We start from the raw sequence: 23,545 nt of genomic DNA on the forward strand, positions 1-23,545 counted from the left end.
TAGGGTAAGAGGTAGGAGGCTTAGAGATGAAACTTTTCATGCAGAGGATGGAGGCAGGGGGGTGAACGGCAGTGCATCTGGAATACACCGAGTGTGTGGTTGAGGAATAAACCTTCATTACGGTTAAAAAGCACTTGAAGTGCTGTAACCTGCAAGGTTCCTCCTGATCAAGGGCTGGAAAGTGGGATTTTTCTGGATTGCTACTTTGTTGGCTGTCTCAAACCTAAAGGACTAAATGGCGTCAATCTATGCGATAAATTTCTATGATTCTGAAGCGAGGGTGAGGCTGCAGGCTGTAATTCTGATAAAGTACCCAAGGGTTGCTGAACTGCCGCTGAAACTCAATTACACGACAGAACACAATGAAGCATCATTCATCAGGTCACTTCATTTACAGAATTAATTTTCAAAAGTGGTTATATAACATCCAATTTTTTTTTCTCTCTCTCCCTAGCATGTTTTTGATATACATCCAGGGAGCTGTGGGCTAATTAAAAATGTGAGTAGCCATTTCTCAGCACAAAGGCAGCGCAAGTAATAATAGCTTTCAATTAATAAAGTGACACTGGATACAGACTGATAATAGCAAAATGATAAACTGTTATGGAAGATTAGAAATTCTGTGGCCGGGTTTACAAAGGCAGAATATCAGTGCTTAAGTTTTAGCCACACTTAGACCGTTTTATTTTATATTCGTATTTGCACAGGTCAGCTATATAAAACCCTTTTTATTATTTCTATCAGGAGAAAACTTCCATATAAATACTTAGAAAACTGTTTGAATTGCTGTGTGGGCCATGCAGTTTGTACCTTAGTCTAGCTTCTGAGACATTTTTTAATCTGATATTTAACTGTCCTGGAACAAGCAGGGACACAGGTTAGTTTGGATGACTTGGGGAAGTGGGGGTCTTGTTGAGCTCAAGATTTGGCTGAATTGACGGGAACTAGATCAAGCTTGAAATTCCGGAATGCCAACAGACTTGTTCTGGAACTGTCCAAATATTCAGGGCTAACATGAATGCCAAGGATGGGTGCCAAGGGTGAAATAGAGGAGGTCTCCAAAATCATATGGCCCATCCCAAAATATTTGGGTAGACTGGGAGTCAGGGATAAAAAACAAAAACAAAGTTGCTGGAAAAGCTCAGCAGGTCCGGCAGCATCTGTGAAGGGAAAAACGGGGACAGTCTCCACCAGCGTGAATAGTTATGTTTCTTCTCCTTCTCCTTCCCCGAGAAGTCTCCAATAAAACATGAAATTGCAGCAGTCAGGGTCTTTCCTTTGCTGAACTTATCCAATAAATAACAGGTGATGAAATTCCCCCTTTTCTTTTCCATTCTTGGAAAACTTGCATGTTCTCAGCTGGAGATGTGGACAGGGCCAGTTGGCCTCCATTCTCCAGGTTGGGGAGCAGTGAGTCCACTAGAATTTGTGTATGTGATTGCAATCCAGTAACCCATGCTGAAAGAGGTAAAGCAGAGCCTCAGCTGTAATGTCTCTCGATGTCAAGAACTAATAGTCTACCATCAGTCAGTATCGAATTTGCTGTTTTGGAGAATGGTCATTTGGTTGAGTCAAATGAGGATAACTCCTGCCCATAAAACCACATTCCAACCAAGAGTCAATGGTTTCAAAAAGAGATGGCAACAGTTTAAAGAGAACAAAATGCTGATGAACAAGTGCCTCATATTCCAGTACATGAGGGATGTGACACATATATTTAATTAGATTTTTATTTGAGCCAGCCCCAAGATTTATTCCAGGAATGGATGTCAAACTGTGATAGGAGAATTGGGAAGACTTTTCAGCCTAGATCTGGCACCCTAATTCCGTGACCATGCTCTGGCAAGGTATCTTTCAAGGCCTTCTTAAAAGCACAGGTGGGCTCAAAGTTGGCAGAACTTCATACAATCATTAAATCCGTACAGTGCAGAAAGAGGCCTTTTGGCCCACCGAGTCTGCACCTACTCTCCGAAGATTATCCCACCCAGGTTGTAAGGAAAGAATTCAAGTTAATTCCACAGTTGCAAAAATAAATAAAATATACAGCCCTGATGTAAACATGTTGTTTAAACTATGCCAACAACGTAAAGTGAGAGATTTTCATTCAAAAATGGATCCAGCAAATCTTTTGACTCATCCCAGTCATTTATATGGTGAAAAAATCATGGAATGAGTACTAACAAGGATCCAAGGGCGTTAACTGGATCAAGGCTGTAGTTATGCAGTGCCAGCACCTGAAAACCATTCCATACCTTGGAACATATAACTTTTAAGTTTCATCAGAAACTCAAGTGCTGCTTTACTAAATTTCCATTTCCTTGAAATTGTGCCACCAGTCGTAACGTTTGACGAAGGGATTTATGCAAATTGGTGTAAGAATTAGACAGTTTTCTTTGCCCGTGCATGTGATTGCGTGCTTCAATTCATCAGAGAAGCTGGTTAGCTTTCAACAAGCTGCTTTGTGCAGGCAATGCAGCAAGCAGAGATCCATGAAGAGCGCTGCAAAGGAACCTTAAAAAAAACTCTTTTGCAAAGCTTGGCGTAAAGCTGATACAGGCTCGATAATAGTCCACTGTATGTTAATATAAGATGGAGATAACTATTGTGTATAACCTGAGTTCACAGCAGATTAACACATCTGTTTAAACTCCAGAAAGCCAGGAAGTGAAAGGTAGAACTGGAGGTAATCTTTACACATTTTTATCATTCTTCCAAGTATGTACCTCCTAATCCAATAATAAGAGTCCAAGACCTGTGTGCAGAAACGTACAATTCGTACACAATTTAGAGTTTGAGGTTTGATTTTTCAACTCCGTTTGTGGTATGGGGTGAGGGTAGCAGCTGCCTTAAAATTAGAATGTTGCATATTCTGTCCCTTTTCATTCTAATTCTACAGGCTTTGTACATTTTTGCCTGGAGTCTATTACAAAGAGGTCCTAAATGCCCACATGTGTCAGACAAGAACCTCATTAAAGTATCTGAATCAGGTTCTTATGATCTACAGAGCATCGCAACTAAATTTCAAAGATGGATAAAGTATGCACCTTGTAGCGTACACTTACTTGCTCTAGACACTTTTTGACCAATCAAACAGACCTTGACGGTCCCTCTCAAAATGGCCCAAGAGATATCTAAATTTATTCTGGATGGTACCAGTGAGAGACTGAATGTTCTACCATACTCAAACAAATTAGAGCTGTTGCGCTATAAATAGTCATTTGCTAAATGCAGTAATATATTCGTTTTATCTTGTTTGATGCTAAATATAGAAAGAGTTAAATTTATATAATCTTTCATAACCTTTTTTTATTTAAGAAATGTAGTCACACTGTTGTGGAAATAAGCAATAGGCTTTGGGCATGGTGTGTCAGGGATGGCTTGAAATCGGCACGATGCCCATGTGATGCTAACTCCCATCGCACCCAGTTTTTGCCCCCAGCAGTATTGTCATATCCTCGGGCAGGTGGTGCATGAATCTGCTCTTGACATCTTCTGTTTCTTGCTCACGAACGGTAACAGTCAGAACGCAAGTATGGCTGTACAACACTTGTACGCTTGAGTCTTTGAAAGTTTAGAAAGATGGGCTAGGAATTGTTTTCGTTGCACAAGGGGAGGACACTTGGTGTTTCAATATGATGCTTGTGTACAACTGGGTCAGTTGCCATCTTATTAAAAGGGTTGGCAGGCTTGCAGTTGAAATTTGTCGGAGAGCAAGCAGATTGTGATATCACAGCAGTACCACTGGCATTTTGGCGGTCCATGCTCCTGTACCCTCGATTAGCCTGCAACAAATTAAAGCAGCTTGAAGGACCCAGCCCATCTCCTGACAGTGCTATTTAAAGGGATCATCGACTATAAGTTACCTGCTGGTTGATTTATTCCATCTCTCGCTACAATTAAGTATATTATTGGTCCTTTCCATAGTTGTTTCAAAAACCTCGAGTGAATGTTGTGACAAATCCTGATTAATTTTTCCCAGGCACTGGTACATCAGTACGCGATACCCGTAACCACCCAAAAACCAACAGTCCCGCACTCCCTGCCTTTCCCTCTGTCACTGGTTATCATTTTAGCCTCCTAAAAGCAATGTGAAAATGAAAGATAGCACACACAACACACTTTCCAAAAATGAGTTAAGCCATACACACTTAAACTGACTACCTTGATATATTCCATGTGTGCCTTTGCCTGTCCTAGTGCTCCTACAGCTTCTACCACACTATTCACGCATCTGGGCCATAATAGATAACTCTTGATATGACTACACTCTGTTTGTAAAAGCAAAAGTTGCTCTATTCTTGGGAAACTGGTCGTCTCAGTTGGCAGGATGGCTGGTACGGATCAACTTGGAGCCAAGAGGATGGGGTTCAATGCCCATTTCTGCTGGGGTGGCTTTGTGCCCTGTCTCCTCACCCTGGCCTTGGTGGAGATTAAAGCACTGAGAGTTGGGCAGAGAACTCGTGGAGATAAAGAAGTGCTTCAATCTAATGCAAGGTCTGAAGCATAGCTGGTGGAAAGCGGCAGACTTTCAGTAGAGGGGACTGCTGATGGCCATGGAGGATAACCTAAAGCTGTTTTGGGTTTAGCAACCCCTGCGTTCATTGTCTCAGGACAGGCATCGGCAGTCTACCAGGGAATAGTGAGGATACTGGTGGAGTGGTAGTGGAGAGAGAGAGGAGACAGTAAGTTAATTCTGCCATTCCATCAACAGAAGCAAGGAGCTCTGTCACACTGATGTCAAATCACTGGGACCTGAGTGTATAGATTTCCAGAGATGTCCTCTCCTGTTCTCTGCCATGTACAGTTTCCACTTCATTAAGGCTGTTGACATTCATTGATGAGGATGTGGATTACCTTCTTTCAACAACCCAGGCACGATCTTACTGCCCATAATGACTAGCTCCATCTGCTGTGTTTCTTGTGGTACTGGTGAGTAACTTCGGTTGAGAAGCGTCGATTTAGTTCACTTGAAAAGCTCAAAGTATTTTAACTGCAGTTTAGACTCCAATTTGCAGTCATCGATAACTATTGATGCAACCACATTTGGACATTCTCAGCTAGTAGAAGTATTGTAATCTTGTGTGTTGTTTAGTAGTAGTTTTCCTTAATGTTTTTCCATTCCTTCATTATCCAAATCTACGTTTGAGTGGGTTTTGTGCGTCATTTGAACTATTGTACAGTTCCCTGAGTTGGCTTCTGATTCTCCTCAATGTTGCTTCATTAGGTGTTGTCACTTTTTAGGATCTAGGTTCAGACTTCTGCTATGTGTGCAGGTAACCTGCTTTCCTCGGACGTATTACTCTGGCCTTCTGTCCTTTTGTGCAGTTCTGCATCTGCATGTTGGTCGTACACCACCTTTATTCTCCTGTGTTTTTGGGAAATTTGTTCTTTGCCTCCGAAGACTTGGCAGGGTTGACTTAACTTGCTTTCCAAACATGTTGTCTGCTGATGATGGTAAACCCATGAGCAGAGGTGTAGCTCTCTGGTGTAATGTAGCAGTACAAAAATTACGTTCTGTCACCCTGCACTATACAACAATTCTTTAACAGTGGGAAGCATTTGTTCAGCGCGACTGTTGGCTCTGGGATAATGTGATAAGGCTGTCAAGAAGTTTATGCCCCATTTAGCACATATATCCCTGAAAGGTCTCCCTCTGTATTGTGACCCAGGTATTCCAAACAGAATGAATGTTGCATTCATTGTCTTTGCGACAGACTCACTTGAAGTGACCTTTAATTATGTGCCAGTAGGAGATTTAGAAAAGTAGTTGGTGACTAGGGAAAAGGTCATATGATTAATTAATCGGGTGCAAAACTGGACCAAGGGACTGATGGAATTTCACGCAGGTGTAGAATTTCTAAGGTTTTGGAGTAGATCTGTAGCTCGGGTTGTGAATGTTGAGGTTGGTTGGCTCGCAGAACTGGTTTGTTCCGCAGACGTTTTGTTACCCTGCTGGGTAACATTATCAGTGCAGCCTCCGATGAAGCGCTGTTGTATTTTCCCACCTGGTTTTTAAACTCTGGAGTCTGTTGAGCTGGGTTACCTCACTTCCGGTTTTCCTTCGCAGTGGAGTGTATATGGGGTCGAGCTCTGTGTGTTTGTGGACGACTTTCTTCATGGAGTACCAGGCTTCTAGGAATTCCTGTGTGTGTCTCTACTCTGCTTGTCCCAGGATCTTGGTGTTGTCCCAGTCAAATTGGTGGTTCTCCTTCAAATGCCCATTTAGAGATATCAGGTCGAGAGTAAGAAAATGGAAGAGTGACAAGCAGCAGCCAAGGACCAAGGGACAGAGAAGAACAAAGGAAATGATGCAGTCCATCTTCAAATGCAACAAGATGTGGACAGTATCCAGACTTGGGCTGACAAGTGGCAAGTAACATATGTGCCACACAAATACCAGGCAATGAGCCATCTCCAATATAGATGATTTAACCACAGCCCCTTGTCATTCAATGGTATTACCATCACTGAATCCCCCACTATCAACATCTTTGGGGGGTGTGGTTACCATTGGGTAGAAACTCAACTGGACTCGCCACATAAACACAGTGGCTACAAGAGCAGGTCAGAGGCTCAGAATATTGTAATGAATAACTCACCTCCTGACTACCCAAAGCCTGTCCACTATCTTCAAGGCACAGGTCAGGAGTGTGATGGAACACTCCCCACTTGTCTGGATGGATGCAGCTCCAATAACAATGAAGAATCTTAACACCATCCAGAACAAAACAGCCTGCTTGGTTGGCACCACATCCACAAACATCCACACCGTCCACCACCGACACTCAGTAGCAGCAGTGTGCTCTGTACAAGATGCGCTGCAGAAATTCGTCAAAGATTCTTAGACAACACATTCCAAACCCATGGCTACTTCCACCTAGGAGGGCAAGGGCAGCAGATACATGGGAACAGTGCAGTTGCCTTAACAAGCTGTGATGCAATCTCGCTAAGTGAGAGTAAAAGAAACCCACAAGCTGTATTCAATTTGCGTGACTGACCCAGCTTAGAGGTCGGGACATGAAAAATTTCCAGGGCAGAACTAGTTTGGTGAAACTTGCTGTTTGTGAAAATCTGGAGTTATAACTGTGAGGAAGTGCAATTTCCCAGAATCCAGGGGAGCATAGTCCCAAGAAGGAAAGTGAACATCAGCACTCACTGAGGTAGTCCATAGTAGGGCAGCTGCTGAGGGCTTTTCAATGCCAGGTCGTCAAATGTTAACAACTGGAATCTCTTGTGAAGTTTTAATAAGATTCAGTGACCCACAATGTCACAAACATCTTTTTGGGGGTGGGGAGCAGTGTTGTTGCTCAGAAATTCATGCGAACTGTCTCTCGACCACAATTCCTGTTTCGATGTGTTTGATGGCGTGTCTGACCATTGTTTGTCTGTTTCCCATATCGGCCTTGTGTTAAGGTTTGAATGTTAAAATTTGCGCAATCGAAACCTTTCTTTGTCAGTAATCTTTGCATGTTTGTTGAGTTGGTTTTATTTGTAATATTTGTTATTCTTTGACTGAAGAGACCTGGCTGAATTTAGTTCTAACACGAAACCAGATACACTCTGACAGGTATATAATTGGCACCTGTATGTCATCCTGTTTAAATTCAACATTTTTTATGACCATTGTAAGGGAGGAACACAAAAGGAATTTGCGTACCTCTCCAACCTCCGTCTAGTATCTGCTTCTTCTGTGTCTTTTCTCACACAACCGTTATTATGTTTTCTGCTTACATAAATCCATTGTCTGTCTCTCTCTGGCATTTCCATTGCATCATTTCCTTTGGTCTTCTCTGTCCCTTGGTCCTTGGCTGCTGCTTGTCACTCTTCCATTTTCTTACTCTCGACCTGATATCTCTAAATGGGCATTTAATGCAGGAAGTTCACCTGGAAATTCCACCGGGTGTGGCAGGAGCTCCCGGAAACGCATGCAAACAGAGACCAAGGATTGTTGAGGGACTCGGGCCACAGGAGAGTGAGGGCAGTGTGGGGTTTAATAGGCCAGGCTCGTGGGAGGTAGGGCAGCAGCAGGGTGTGGTTCTCAGCTGGCACAAACGTCCCCTGTCACCACCTCGGTGCCAGATTCCTCAGTCAGGCCCCAGCCCCTTTGAAGAAGGGGACCTCTTCCCCGAAGCCCACAAATGATTTGCTTTTCAGGCTTCCTGAATGGATACTGCCTCAACCTGCCACTGCTTGAAGACTTGGGCATTATTCAGGGCAGAGGCAGGAAGGTTGTGAGGTCTACCCAATTAAATGCGACACCTCCCTCCTGCCCAACCACCAAATCTGCTTGAGGACAGAGAGCATTCAATTCATCTCTGTTTCTCTTCAGTTGTTTTCTCTTTTTTTTTTCCCCTGTGGCCACTTTTCCCCTCTCTCCCATTCGGCCAGAGGCAGAACGTACATCAGGGATTTGTGACGTATGCACACAGGTCTTTCCTGTTTTGTGACCCTTAGAATTCCAGCTTCACGGTGCTAAGCACCCCCAATGCAGGATTTGTGACCAGAGGCATTGCAAATACATCAGCGACTCGCTAATGTCTTACTTAACATGAAGACCCCACAGACCTTAGCATTTGGTGCATCAGTCAGTGTAATTTAATTCATCAAGGAAACCCTGAATGATTCCCACCCCCCCCCCCCCCCCCCCCACCCCTTTCAACAGTCTACATATTTTACTTATAAAGTAAAAAAAACCTATCAAATTAGTAAATAGAAAAGATTTTCCGAACATCCCCAGCAACAGCACACACGGCCAATGATGATCCATTCACCTATGTTATTTACCAATGATCCTTAGTTTAAAATTGGTACAAAATTAGACTGTTACCTGCTTCTAAATAAATTTGAAGTTACATTTTGCAATTGAATTTGTGTTTCTAAAGTTGGATCACAGCAAATATCTCCTCGACTACATTGGGTGGAATTCAATGCCCCAGCCCCATCCCAGAGCTATGTTCTGAGGTGGGAGGGTGTGTGTTGTGGTCCCCACTGCTCACCTGTCTTTGCCAATTTAAGTTCAGGGCAAGAAGACTCATGGGTAGTCTATCCACTGAAAGCTTCGTTGGCTGTCTACAGTCTTAAGTATACAATTAATGGTCCATTAAGGGCCTAATACCGACTTAAATAAGGATATTCCAGAGTGAAAACAAATAGAAAATATATTTTAAAATGGCAAAGGAACATCCTTCCCACTTTACAGGCATCCTACCATCGACAGATTGGGGAGCTCTCACATAGAGAGCCATAAAAGCAGACCAGGTTTACTTTTGGTTTTCTGGGGGTGGAGGTAGTTGAAAGGTTGTCAAGAGTTGGATTAAAGTGTTGTCTTAGCACAGTAGGCAGCATGCCAGTCTCCTAATCTGAGGGTCCAGAGAAGGCATGGCTGTGAGTGAGTGACCTCTCTGTTGGACCCTCTTGTGGTATGGTGGTAGTGTCTTTTATCCTGGACCAGGAGGCTCGGTTTCAAGTCCCACCTGCTCCAGAGGCGTAAACAGGTTGGTTTAGAAAGTTAATAAGTAAAAACATTTAAGAAGGAGAGGAAGGTGTTGGGTGTGGGGTGGGTGGCGGTGCTCACTGAGAGCCACACCCTAGCCTATTTTACACATCCACACCAACACCACTACCCCCTCCTCTACCAGTGGTCCCTCCCTGCCACCCCACCTCCGTGATCCTGGGCCACCGCTGGTGCATTACCCCGCCTGTGGGGGAGGGGTACACTGTCAGGCACCTCTTGGGAAGGGGGATCTCTGTCTCCGAGGTCCGTGACAAGCCCCTGACACTGGCAGTGACCTTCCACAGCGGAGGCAATTTATGCTTCCCACTGGTTGTGGCTGAGGAAGTTTAAGATCATTTATGTTGGCCCCTATTTTGTAGCTCTATCCTGAATCCTAGGCAACTGAGACTAAAGGCAACAGTGTAAACAAGTGATGTAACCTGTAAGAATGAATCTTGAACTTGTTGCATTGTAACTTTACCTAGAAGTTTCTTTACAGGCTAATATTGTTTTATATCACCTTCACTGATATTAACTGATGTTGGTGTGTAAATGCCTCCTAATTTTATGACCGTGTGTATTATGTCAGTAGCCGTCCTTATTCTGAGACTAATCATTTCACAGAATAGAATCCCTACAGTGTGGAAGATTTTTGTGAAGGGAGGAAATCGTTGCCCCACTGCTCTCCATTGACATTTGTGCATCTCTTTATACGACTAGTTTCTGGCAGTACAACTCTCAATTTTTGTCCCCCATATCACCTTTCCTGGTTATTGGGGGCATATGGGCAGCCTTGCAGCACCACGGTTACTCTGGAACTCCCATTGCTGTTGCCCAGCCTTGGATCGGATAATTGGGGAGGCAGGCTGGGAGGCTTTCTCTAGGTTTGTATCAGGTTAGCCCCCATCTGCTTTCAGTACAGACATGGAAGTGCTTGTAATTTGCCGTAAATACGATGCTACGGTAATTCATATTCTGGTGAGTTAGACACCCCTTGGAAATTATAGCTTTCATATCTTAATTAGCAGAGGTTTGCAGTTACTTTGGGGACTTATACGAGGACGGAGTACAGAGGAAAATCTTCCTGCTGCAAATTTGAGCAGCAAGTTCTCGATGTCCAATTTTGGAAGAACGTGAGGGAAGGAGGCCATTTGGTCTCTGTGAACATCCGTGTAAAAAGCCAACAATCTTCCTGGTATAACATGTCATTGTCTTCTGAATGATACCAAATTCTTCCCTCTACCACCCTACATGAAAGGTGCCCTGTTTGTGAGTTGACTCCAATCAAGACAAAAGCAGTCCTGACATCCAAGCTAAGTGCTAAGATTGTGAGTTGTTTTTTAGAATTAGAATTAGGTTTGTTGTCACGTGTACTGAAAGATTCACGACGTCGCCGCACAAGGCACCGTCCTAGGTACAAAGTACCTAGGTAAAAATCTCAAGTGCAAAATAGAGAAATAAAGAAAAAAAGTTACATTACCTTAGTGATTCATGGTATAATTTAGAAAATAAGAAGTAAAGTTAAAAGGATAAACATTACAGCCAGATAAACAGATTACAGATAAACATTACATTGCAGTAGATCAGTGCAAGAGGCTTCCACACTTGGTCTGACCGGGCTCGCAAGCCACTGACCACTCGCACTGGTCCCCTGTCCAACAACCATTCCCACTCTACTCCCAGCCTCCAGCCCACTCCGCTCTGAGCCTCCAGCCTTCAATCAATTTAAGTTCTACTTTTATGATCTATTTTTGTGGATGATTTTGAACAAGGCATTTGGATTTGCCTTTTCATACAGTTTGATATAGCATACAAGATCCCCCTTCAGCCACTTCCTTTCAAGACTGGAAGGATGATGGGAGGGTAACGGGCATGTGGCTAGACTAGTAATCGGGCTAATCCTGTGGGTGCATTGTTTCAAATTTATGAAATTTGGAATTGAAGGATGGTGTAAGTGACAGTTTCACAGTCATTGTTATTGATTGTTGTAAAAGCCCATCTGGTTCACAAATGTCTTTTGGGAAGGAAATCTAATGTCCTTAACCTGGTCTGGCCTACATGTGACTCCAGACCCACAGTGATGTGGTTGACTCTTAACTGTCCTCTGAAATGGTTACGCAAGTCAATCGGTGCAAGGGATTTTAGGGGATGGGCCACAAATGCCTACATCTTGCTATATCCCATTGAAAAGAACACTTTTTTTAAAAAAAAAGAAGCTAAATCATTCTCTGGATCTTTAATTGTTGAATTGTGGTGGAAAACAGTAGGTCACTGACCTGGTCCACTGGCTTGAGAACAATGGATGGAATTTTGGAATGATATCCTATGTTGTTTTAGAAAATAACTCCAAATAATAATCTTAAAAAAAAATCTTATACAGTCAGCGTAAACCAACGCCGATTTAGTGATATTTGGCAAATACGTTTTACTCACTGTTTCCCTCATGCAAGACTCTTTAGAAAAGGTATTTTAAAAAGCTAGCAAAGCTGCAGCTGAACTTTAATCTGGGAAGAATAAACTGAGCTGAATTCATGGTTAATAATTGAGCTTTATTTGCCCAGCTTTTGTGTCAAGAAATGATAATTCTGCTAGGTGCTGATTGTGTCTGGGCATTTGTCCTGTATCGTGTTGTACTTTCACACATTCTGAATGATTAACTGGGCAGTGAGTCAGAATACTCTACTCAGATTAAATAGGAGAATCTAAGCTTGTGGAATGCAGTAAACTCAATACCATGGATTTCTCTTTTGTCCTTTTGTTTGAACGTACGAAGCAATCAGTATCTTTTTCAACAAGAGGTGTAGAAAGGTGCTAGAATTCTATTAACAAGGCTGCATGCTTGACACAAAAGCCTCGATGTCATTGTTTGAATCTCAGTTTCTGAAACTGTGGTGTTTAATTCAGCTGGTCCTTTTTGTTGCCTTACACATGTCTTCAACCTATGAAGTATTATTTATGAAGCTCTAAATGCTTTCCCTCAACAACCCCTCCCAAAGGCGATACCAGTGTCACTGAAAAGGATTCAGACTTGATGAAAAGTTCCTTCGTGCAGCTAAATGAGTGATTAAATTTGCAAATGGAACATCTGTGGAGCTACATTGGAAGCCTGCAGTCATCCAGGGCTTTGGGAAAAAGAGATGTGATTTTGTTAACAGAATGAAGTCGAGGCGTTTCAATCCAGAAAAAGGACACCAAAGCTTGGACAAGGCCAGGCCAAGAGCAGAGACTAATTAGTGAAAGCCTCTGGTTAAGTTTACACCAGTTCATAACTTAATGAAGTTACATTTTTGTAGGATGACAAGGAGACCGTTCCTAAAATACATTAGATAGCAATGACTTTATTAATATTTAAAGTTACAGTGAAATGTAAAAATGAAGATACCACATTACAGCAAGTAAATTAAGTGGTAATAGAGATAAATATTTCACATGTTTTGTGTGGAGCTCCTCTGGCTGTATTCTAAACTTGAATGGGAAAGTCCTTATTAAATTTTCATTCGTTAATATTACCATTAGCATTGTGCATTCTCGATTGGTAGTAAAGGTCCTGTAACTCCTGGTCCTGGAAGCATAAAAATTCTGCAGAGTGCATGGTAAAAATGGTAGGGATATGATTTGTGAAAATGCTTTGTCAAGCTGAAAAGAAAAAATGAACTCTTATTGCAATAATTTTAAGGAGCTCAATTTAATCCGAACAACATGTTTGCTGTCTGTTTTATAAGCAAACTGGAGAACTTTTATTGTCAATGGTGTCCCTTTAATATTTTCTCAGCATCGTCTAGCAGGGAATTGCATTGAAACTTGGTGACACTCGATCAATAGTCTTAGCATACTCTCCCTGCTCTCAGAAACAACCTTCTTGAACCCAGACGCGAAGGGCAGTGATTAAAATCCTAATTCTTTTTGGCATACTCTACCATTTGAGGTTTCCAATATCAGAGCACTATTAGAAGGTTCAACTTCATTGGCCCCTGGTAAGATCCGAATTAATAAAAGAAAGTCTGACTTGTACCAAGGCAGAAGAAAGCTTCCAAGCGCTGCTACCTTGCAAATATTAAAGGTTAGAAATGGAGAGAGAAAATGATTCCACTCCTCTCTTTTTGACAATAATTTTCATGTGTTTTCCCCTCCCTGTCTTTCAGTTCCATGACGATAGTCCCAGCATTCTCCTGGCTACTCCCAAAATGTTGCTACCTTCAGCAAGCCAGCTGCCATCAGGCACCCCACTCTCGGTTCATCACCAGATCCAGCTCCTTCAGCAGCACCTACAACAGCAACAGCAGCAGACCCAGGTGGCTGTGGCCCAGGTAAGAAAGGGGCAATAGACAAGGCCTTGCTGTAACTCTGCACAGAACTGAGTTATTGGAATTACTTGAGCCGTAATAATTCCAAAGTCTCTTTAGAGCGAAGATTTTTAATGGGCATGGGGAGAGAGGAGAATCACAGCAGCTTAAGTGGAGAAAAGCAGCAACTTGATTGACCCAAGTGTCCTCTTTTTTGCAATTTGTTTAATTTGTACAATGGCTCTTGAGAAGCTTTTTACTGATTAAATTTATGTTGTCTCACTGCAGTGTTTCACAAAGGTGCTGCCTGTTATGATAGCTTCACAATTGGATTACTTCATGTTCCCCAGTGTATGTTTAAATGGATCCACTAGAATGGCACAGGAGCTGATACAGTCGCATACTAAACTCCACAATTCCTTTTTAATGTAGTGTTTTTTGCCAAGAATTGAAACATTAAAGATTGGAGACCAAGGTGACACGGTGAACATAATTCATAAATAATTCCTTTTCTTTCCCTTCGTAAATTTCTGTATCATATAATTCACGTTCCTGATTTACAGCATCCGCAGTTCTTTCGGTTTTTATTCCATATAATCGTCTTTACTTTGGACCATTGCTTCACGTTTCCCCCATCTGTAATCTCCTGCAGTTTTAGAGCCATTCAAGATCTCCATGTTCCTCAAATTTTCACATCTCTTCAACTTCTTTCACATCTCCAACTTTGACCTTTAGTCATCAGGGTCCTAAACACCAGGGGCAGCCACATTTTTAGAGGTCCCTGTTGGCTCTCTCACCACCCGTCTATGTCCAGAATTTTGCAGAGTTGGACCAAAGTTGCTCCGGAAACATTTAAAAATAGCGGATTACAGGTTCCCCATTCCATTCGCACCACTGTCAGTTTTCACTGAGATGGGGATAAGGGTACAGATAACAAGCCCGCCCTCTGAACTGCAGGCCTGACCAAACTCCATCGTGGGAGGGGATAGACATCTCCTGGACCCCTGCAATTTTCCAAGATTCAAGCCCACTTCTGGAATACTTACGGCCCATCAGAGGAGTCATGGTTCATCGTCTTAATGTGGGAAATTTTGAAAGTAAATTCAAAAGATCATAGCAATTCTCCTTTTGTGCTCCTTCTTCCCCCTCTGTTCCAACTCCGTGCCCATTCATAGCCCAATGGCCCCCACTAGCTTCATTTCAACTCAGACCATTCTCCCGATGGGCCCTCTCATTCTCCAAATCAAACCTTCCCTGCCCATTCAGTCAGTATACAGCATGTAGATGGGGCTTTGTGCTAGTGTCTCTGCCCCTGAGCCAGAAGATTTGAGTTCATGTCCCACCTGCTATGTTAAACTATCTCTAAGTAGTATATGATGTTGTTAATGTAATCCAGGAGCCAAAAATACCACTGGCACAATGTGCAACTACTCGGGGGGGAGAAAACACCCAAATCTGGTCAAGGAAAAATAAGCTGTGATTCCTTCAACCCTAAAGATGTGTAAATCGGACAGATCACTCAAGTATCAATAACAGAGGCGTCACACCTCTTAATCTTCGACAAACAATCATTGAGAAACAGTTTCTCCTGTTTTATTCTATTAAAAAAAACTCTCATGATTTTCAATAGCTCTATTAAATCTCCCTTTAACCTTCCCTGATCAAACAAGGATAATATCAGCTTCTCCGCTCTCTCCGTATAACTGACCTCCAGCAATCCTGGCATCATCCTGATAAACCTGCACTATACCCTCTTCAGTACCTTGTCATCTCCTTAAAGCATTGTGCCCAGGATTGTAGACAGTACTCCAGCTGAGGCTGAACCAGTGGGTCCCATGGCACTGTTTTAGATATTTTCTAATCAACGTGTTCCGAGAAGTTATTACACACCCCTGGGGCAAGTGGGACTTGGGCCTGTGCCTCCTATTCCAGAGATAGGTGAACTACCACTGCATCACAAGAGTCCTATGGTTCTGCTTTCTAAAAGAAAAAGAGGGACGTCGTTTCTGGTGTCCTGGTCAATATATTTGACCTTCAAACATACCCAGTAGAAACTGATTTATCTGGTCACTGTCCTGTGGATGTCTAAATAAACTGCTACATTCTGACTGCCTGCTAGATCTCCTGTATCGTAATAGTGGCTACATTTGAAACAACTCCATTGCCTGTGAGTGTTTCTGAATGATAGGAGATTTTGAAAATGCCACCTAAATGCAATTTCTTGAATGGCAGTTGTCCTTTAGATTTCTTGTACATTGTAAATTTCTGTAGCATCTGACACCATGAATGCCAGTATATGCTGATAAATGGAATGAAAATATTCACCTCTCAGTCAGTTTGGTTCATTGATATGATTCAGCTTCCCCGCTCCAACCCCCAGCTTTGATCATCTTTACTCGGTTGCCTTGTTACTTTTTACGCCGTTTCACAGGCCTCTGTGTCTGTCCTAATGAGCAGCTCAGCACGTTCTGGTTCCTTGCACTGCCTTATTGATCAGCTTGTTGAAGCTTGCCTGCCCAGGGCCCTCTGGCATCCATCAATCAACAGCTGCTGTCCTTTTGAAAGGTGTCAGAATTTCAGCTATCAGTTGCATGCTGGAATTTGACCAGCAAAGTTTCCAGGGGTCTGATCTTTCTGATGGTTTCTTGGTCACACATTGAGGACATGCCCATCATAAGCTGACTAATAAGGGTGTTAACCCTTGCTTGTCCATGGAGAAATGAACTGGGCATTGCTAAATTGCCTCCTCATTTGCAAACCATGCTTAGTTCAACCATGTCGAACTCTACTAGCAACCTAGGATTCACTCCCCTCAAATGGTTTATTTGCAGTTTGATGGATTTTTAAGTCGGGAATTCAAGAGAGAGGAAAGGTGGTAAATGGAATCGAGACATGGACCTTACCACAAATGCAGGGCTTGATGGAGAGAGTAATCCACTCCTGCTTCTATGTCCCTTTGTTTAAAAAAAGACATGAGGACAAAATCATAATGATTGTCCGAGGAAACCATGCTTCAATCAGTTATGATGTCCTGTTTATATATAGTTTCCCTAGTGTGTTTTGAAGGTAGCACTTGCAATGTCTAAGGGAGAGGCAATGGCCTTGTGGTGTTATCACTAGACTATTAATACACAGACCCAGGCAATGTTCTGGGCACCCAGTTCAAATCTCGCTGAGGGAGATGATAGAATCTTAATTCAATAAAAAAAAAACCTGGAATTAGGAGTCTGACAATGATCATGAAACCATTGTTGATTGTTGGAAAACCCATCAGGTTCACTGATGTCTTTTAGGAAAGGAAGTTGCCATCCTTACCTGGTCTGGCCTATATGTGATTCAAACAATCTGACTCTTAACTGCCCTCTTGGCAATTAGGGGTGGGTGATAAATGCTGGCCTGTCCAGCGATGTCCACATCCCATGAATGAATAAAAATAAAATAAGGCTACAGTTATATCATAAATTGCAGATTTCACTGATGCACTGTAACTGTTGTAAATGACTCCTGAGCAATGGGTTTCTTCTGGGTACTCTGGTTTCCTCCCACAGTCCAAAGATGTGCAGGTTACATGGATTAGCCATGGGAACTGCAGGGTTACGGGGTTGGGTGGGTCTGGTTGGGATACTCTTTGGAGGGTCGGTGTGGACTTGATGGGTCGAATGACCTAATTCCACACTGCAGGGTTCTATGATTCTATGAATACTGAGAGACTGTCTGCTGCCGCCCTTTTGTGTACAGAATTTATTTGTTGAAAAACCATTAAATGCCACAAACCATCCATCCTGAAATTTCAGCTTGAACCCTCTGCTAAGAAATTAAACGTAGATTAGGGTAGCATCAGATGATTAGGATGAAATGCTGATAGCTTGCTCAATTGAAGGGAATCAGCTTCGTGTCTGGGTCTGTGCTGGCCAAACATCACCAACCCTCAGACAAAACTTGGTGTGTCACAATGAAAAAAGAGTAGAATAAAATTAAAAGTTTCTTCAGACTGACAGATCTGATTTTATTTTTTGGTGTTTGTGAAGGATGAAATATTTGGAGAGTTTTTTTTACCACTATTTGTTAAAATGATAAAAGGTTTCTCTTGGCTTGTCTTCTCAGTGTTAGGAATGCTGCCAAAATGGTTATTTTATGACAAAAGAAATGCCGTCAGTGTTTCCTTACTGTGGAGCTGCAGTTTATTTCTCCAGCCTTGCAGTGAGATATTCTAACAAGAAGCTCATTATGGCTTTATGTTCACACAAATGCTTTCTTGGTGGAATTTTGTGCTTTAATCTGCGTAAATTAGGTTAAAGACAACAAGCACCATTAACATAGAAAAATACTGCAAAAGAAACACTGAATTTGCAATCGGAGATAGTAGGAACTGCAGATGCTGGAGAATCCGAAACAACAAGGTGCAGGGCTGGATGAACACAGCAGGCCAAGCAGCATCATAGGAGCAGAGGGGCTGACGTTTCGGGCCTAGACCCTTCATCAGAAAAGGGGGAGGGGAAGGGGTTTCTGAAATAAATAGGGAGAGAGTGGGAGGCGGATAGAAGAGGGATAGAGGAGAGGATAGGTGGAGAGGAAACAAACAGGTCGAAGAGGTGTCCGGAGGGAGGAGGGTAACTTCTTCAGGCTAGGCATCCTTAGAAGAGGCTTCGCAGTGGGGTTAAAATTGAATCAGAGATAGTAGGAACTGCAGATGCTAGAGAATCCGAGACAACAAGGTGCAGGGCTGGATGAACACAGCAGGCCAAGCAGCATCATAGGAGCAGAGGGGCTGACGTTTCAGGCCTAGACCCTTCATCAGAAAAGGGGGAGGGGAAGGGGGTTCTGAAATAAATAGGGAGAGAGTGGGAGGCGGATAGAAGAGGGATAGGTGGAGCGGATGAGAGAGTTGCAGTGGGAGAGAGATCCCTTGAGGTTTGTCCGGAGGGAGGAGGGTAACTTCTTCAGGCTAGGCATCCTTAGAAGAGGCTTTGCAGTGGTCTTCGGGCTAGGCATCCTTAGAATTTGCAATGATTGATTTACACATGTTGCATGTTTTGTATTGCTCACTGTTTATTTAAATATATCTTATGATTCCCTTACTACTTCTAAGTATGCTTATTCTTTCTGGGTGTGATCCTATACCATCCCAAGATGTAAACTTCATACAGTGTGGAAGATACCGACTGGTATTTTATGTGAAGGTTATCCAAGAACTTCATTCTCTATATATGTGATGTGATCTGTTCTTCGTTGTGTGTCTGTGTGAATGAACGGTTTGTAAAAGCCACTTGGTTTGTACTTTGCACTGAAACAGGGTAGGGAAATGGATAGCAGTCAAAAATATTCCCTTCCCCAGTGGCTACTAAAGGATCAGAATTCAGTGAGTTTAGTCTATAGCAGTCTTCCTCATCGTAATTAATAAGCAGTGCATGATTTCAAGTAATAAACATTGTTCTGAGTTTGACATATGTAATTCTTAAGCCATTGCACAGAGTTTTGAAAACACCACATCCACATTCAGCTAATCGAACATAAACTCGTTATTCCTATTCTTTCTCCCTGATCAAGTACTCATGCGGACCCTTGTCGAACGCCTCGCTGAAGTCCATATAGACAACGTCTACCACTCTGCCTTCGGCAATCTTCTTTGTCACTTCTACAAAACCTCAACCTAGTTAGTGAGACACAATTTCCCATGCACAAAGCCATGCTGACGATACTTAATTAGCCCTTGCCTTGTTCCCAATACATGCAAACCCTGTCCCACAGAATCCCCTCCAACAACTTACCCGCCACTGATGTCGTGCTTACTGCTCTATAGTTGCCTGGCTTTTCCTTACCTCTCAAATAATGGCACCACGTGGAAAGTACGTATATTAGCGCTGTTCTGAGGCTTGGATTGAGGCACGTTGTATCAATGGAATAGAAACTGAAAATATCTTGATGAATTTGTCCCCGCTACTCAGCAGATATATTTGATGAACTTTAAACACGTGTCCATTTGTGTTATACCCAACCTAAGAGTGCTTGAGACTAATACTAGCTGATTGAAATGTTCCCCAAAACTGCCATCCCTCACTTGAATTAGGCCACAAAAAATTGTATGTAGTTTTGATTGAAAAGGTGATTGGCACCGTGCCAGTTGGGAAAGTGAGCTTTGAAAGTCTGTTCTTAATGTAAGACTACTCTGTGTGATTGCTTTTCAAATAAAACATAGAAGCGTGATTCCCTGGCATGATCAATCCTCAATTTAATAAGAACAAGAGAAGGCCTGTTCTTGATAATCCAGCCATTTAAATGGTGTCAGTTAAAGTTGCAGTGCAGCAAGGTGCAGAGGCTTTTTCACTCTCACTGCAGCTTCCTACATAGTTTCGAGCTTTTGGTTTTGATTGAGTTGGTGAACAGTGCTCACAGAAACTATATCAAAAAACCCTGGAGAAACGCAGCAAGTCTGGCAGCATCTGTGGGGAGAAACCTTTCGAGTCCAGTGACCCTTCTTCAGAACAGTTCTAAAGAAGGGTCTCTGAACTCGAAATGTTAACTCTGCTTTCTCTCCGCAGATGCTGCCAAACTTGCTGAGTTTCTCCAGCAATTGCTGTTTTTCTTTCAGATCTTTAGCATCCGTAATTCTTTGTTTTATTGTAGCAGAACCACAGTTATGATCACTGCAGCCACTGGCGACAGAGATTTCAGCCTGTTGCTGCTGCTTTTTTGAGAAATAGAGACTTGATTCTTGATGATTGCAAAGCTGTTGATTGACTTAAACCTTTGGTATATCAAACACGCTACACGTACCTGAGGAATGGACTGAATTTCTTGTGTTTGACCGTTTGTGATCTCATCAGAAGTGAAACAAATTCTGGTTACTTCGACCATTATGATCTAAGAGCTAAGAATCTGTGTGATACCTAATTATTGCATATTGAGTATTGGATAGACAGAAGGTGAGGTGGACGTGTATGCATTTCCAAGATGGTTTGGGGGCTTCTGTCTACTGGAGTTGTAAAACCACAACTGCAAATAAATGCTGAGAGGCAGCAATCCTTTACCTCCTAACTAATTGGCTGATTTAAAAAGATTTTAATGTCACAATTTTTCCTGGTGTTTATCAATCCTGTGAGTAACATCCAGTCTGAGCCCCAAAAGAAAAGCAATGACCCTGCACCTTGTTGTCTCGGATTCTCCAGCATCTGCAGTTCCTACTATCATCCCTCTTCTATCCGCCTCCCACTCTCTCCCTATTTATTTCAAAACCCCCTTCCCCTCCCCCTTTTCTGATGAAGGGTCTAGGCCCGAAACGTCAGCCTCTCTGCTCCTATGATGCTGCTTGGCCTGCTGTGTTCATCCAGCCCTGCACCTTGTTGTCTCGGATTCTCCAGCATCTGCAGTTCCTACTATCTCATCATTACACAGGGTGTTTTCCTATTGTCAGTATATGGCAATGGAAGCAACATTCAGCAATTGGGCAGAAAATCTGATGAGCTCATAGGCGACACTGTCTTGGAAGCCTCGTTTGAAAATTGATCGTATAGTAGACCCCTTGCCCTTTTCAATATTTTTGCCAGTTTATAAGTTCTCTTATAGTCCTATTCAATGGGCGGCACTTTGTGGCTCAGTGGTTAGCACTGCGGCCTCACAGCACCAGGGACCCTGGTTCGATTCCACCCTTGGTCAACTGTCTGTGTGGAGTTTGCACTTTCTTCCCGTGTCTGTGTGGGTTTCCTCCGGTTTCCTCCCACACTCCAAAGATGTGTAGGTTAGATGGATTGGCCATACTAAATTGCCCATTGTGTCCAGGGATGTGCAGGCTCAGTGGATTAGCCAGGGGAAGTGCAGGGTTATGGGAATAGGATAGGTGGGTGTGTCTGTGTGGGATGCTCTTCGGAGAGTCATTGCGAACTTGATGGGCTGAATGGCCTGGTTTCACACTGTAGGGATTCTGTGATCCTTCTACAGTTGGAATTGGAATTTGTATCTTCTGACTGATTGAAGAGTGGTTTGATTGACTAATGTAAAGGGAATTTACCACTGTGTGAGTCAGTTATTTTTGGCCATTTCAGAGTCATAGAGCACAGAAAAAGGCCCTTGGGCCCATTGGTCTGCGCCAGTTCAAATCCCTTTGTCCAGCACATGGCCCATAGCCTTGGCATCACAAGTGAACATCTAAACACTAGGTAAATGTTTTGAGTGTTGCCTCTACCACGTTTACAGGCAGCGAGTTCCAGAGTCCCATCATCCTCTGGCTGAAAAAAAAATTTCCTCACATCTTCTCTTTCCCTTACCTTAAATTCATGGTCATTGATTCCTCCTCCATGGCGAAAAGTTTCTTCCTGTCTATCCTGTCAACGCCCCTCATAATTTTATACATCTCATGGTCCCCTCCAGTCTGCTATGCTCCAAGGAAAACAAGCCCAGTCTATCCAATCTCTCTTCATAAATAAAGCTCGCCAGCTCAATCAGCATCTTGGTAAAACTCCTCTGCACTGTAATCACATCCCTTCTATCATGTGGATGATGTCAGTGGTGCTGCAATGGAGAATTTTATTAACCTTGGGACCTCTGGGCTCATGGATTTAACTTGACTGCTTTCCCCAAAATCTGCTAAAGAAAACAAAAAATAAAATGCCTCCTGCCACTGACTGAGCGAGCCTGTTTGCTATATTCCATATGTTCTTAGTACTTGAATCAAAAGCTGTGGGAGTTATGTGTGTTTCATGAGGAACTTTTATCAATGTCTGTGAGTTGGGCCAAGTGTAAGGTTCTAACCTGATGGGGAAAGAAATTACACACGCAGCACTGTGACCCGATACATTATAGACGCAAGGTATTAACACTGACTCCCGTTCCTGACTATTTAACAGCTGGAGTAAATTCTGTGTGAAAATACTGTGAACCTGTCAGAATCATTAGTCTCTAATATTCTTAGTGTTAGTAGAAAACTGCAGATCTATTAAAAGGACGAGTTATTAATTGACTGAACAAGTAGTTAATTATCATGTTTGCAGTAGAATAATTGCGGTATTTGATTAGTGAACCGACCAGCAGCAAAAATCTACTGTTTGAGGCAAGTATATTAACATTGGCAGTTTAAATTAATGAGCTATGTTGAAAGATTAACGGAACATCATCAGCTCTTAGGAATATAAAAACAAGATAGAGAGCCTACTTTACACAGAGGGGGAATGTTTAACTCTTTTCCCTCCCAATTGTGTCACTGGCATTGCAAAGCACTAGGAAAATCCACTTTTGTAATGTAAACTGGTTGCAGCATTGCTTACACATGCTATCACTGAGACAATGACCAGATAGTTTACATTTAAATGATTTTGGTTGGGTGATGACTACCTTGAAGAGGTGATGATTATGTTGAAGAAGACTCCCCTAGTTTTCTAAGAAGATCCCACAGCATTATTTCAATGTATTCATAAAGTGGATCAGGGTGTGGGATACAGCAAGTTGTGGAAACACTATAACCTCCTGTTATAAACCGTCCTGAATGATTACCATTCCTTCATTGTCACCTGACCTATAATAAACTCCCTGCCGCATACAATTGTGGGAGAGTCAACACTGCCAGGACTATTTGGGGTTTGGACATGAAGGGTCAGTATTATGTTCTCAGGATAAGTTGGGATGGACAATTAAAGAGGTTCTCCATCAATGCGAACATCCTGAGAATGAACAAATAAACGAACCAGGAGATGTGAGATAACAAGGTGTAGAGCTGGATGAACACAGCAGGCCAAGCAGCATCAGAGGAGCAGGAAGGCTGACGTTTCGGGCCTAGACC

At 42.7% G+C, this 23,545-nt stretch overlaps 1 protein-coding gene across 1 annotated transcript in view; it reads left to right on the top strand.

Moving 5' to 3' along the window:
* Positions 1-23,545, top strand: part of nos1apa (nitric oxide synthase 1 (neuronal) adaptor protein a) — a 321,058-nt gene that overhangs the window by 256,236 nt on the left and 41,277 nt on the right. Inside the window, exons 8-9 of the mRNA XM_048602049.1 lie at positions 13,636-13,800; positions 14,065-14,125. Coding sequence (XP_048458006.1) covers positions 13,636-13,800; positions 14,065-14,125 — 226 coding nt within the window. The remainder of the gene's footprint in view (positions 1-13,635; positions 13,801-14,064; positions 14,126-23,545) is intronic.

The sequence above is a fragment of the Rhincodon typus genome, chromosome 10, assembly GCF_021869965.1.
Source record: "Rhincodon typus isolate 14 chromosome 10, sRhiTyp1.1, whole genome shotgun sequence".
Taxonomy (NCBI): domain Eukaryota; kingdom Metazoa; phylum Chordata; class Chondrichthyes; order Orectolobiformes; family Rhincodontidae; genus Rhincodon; species Rhincodon typus.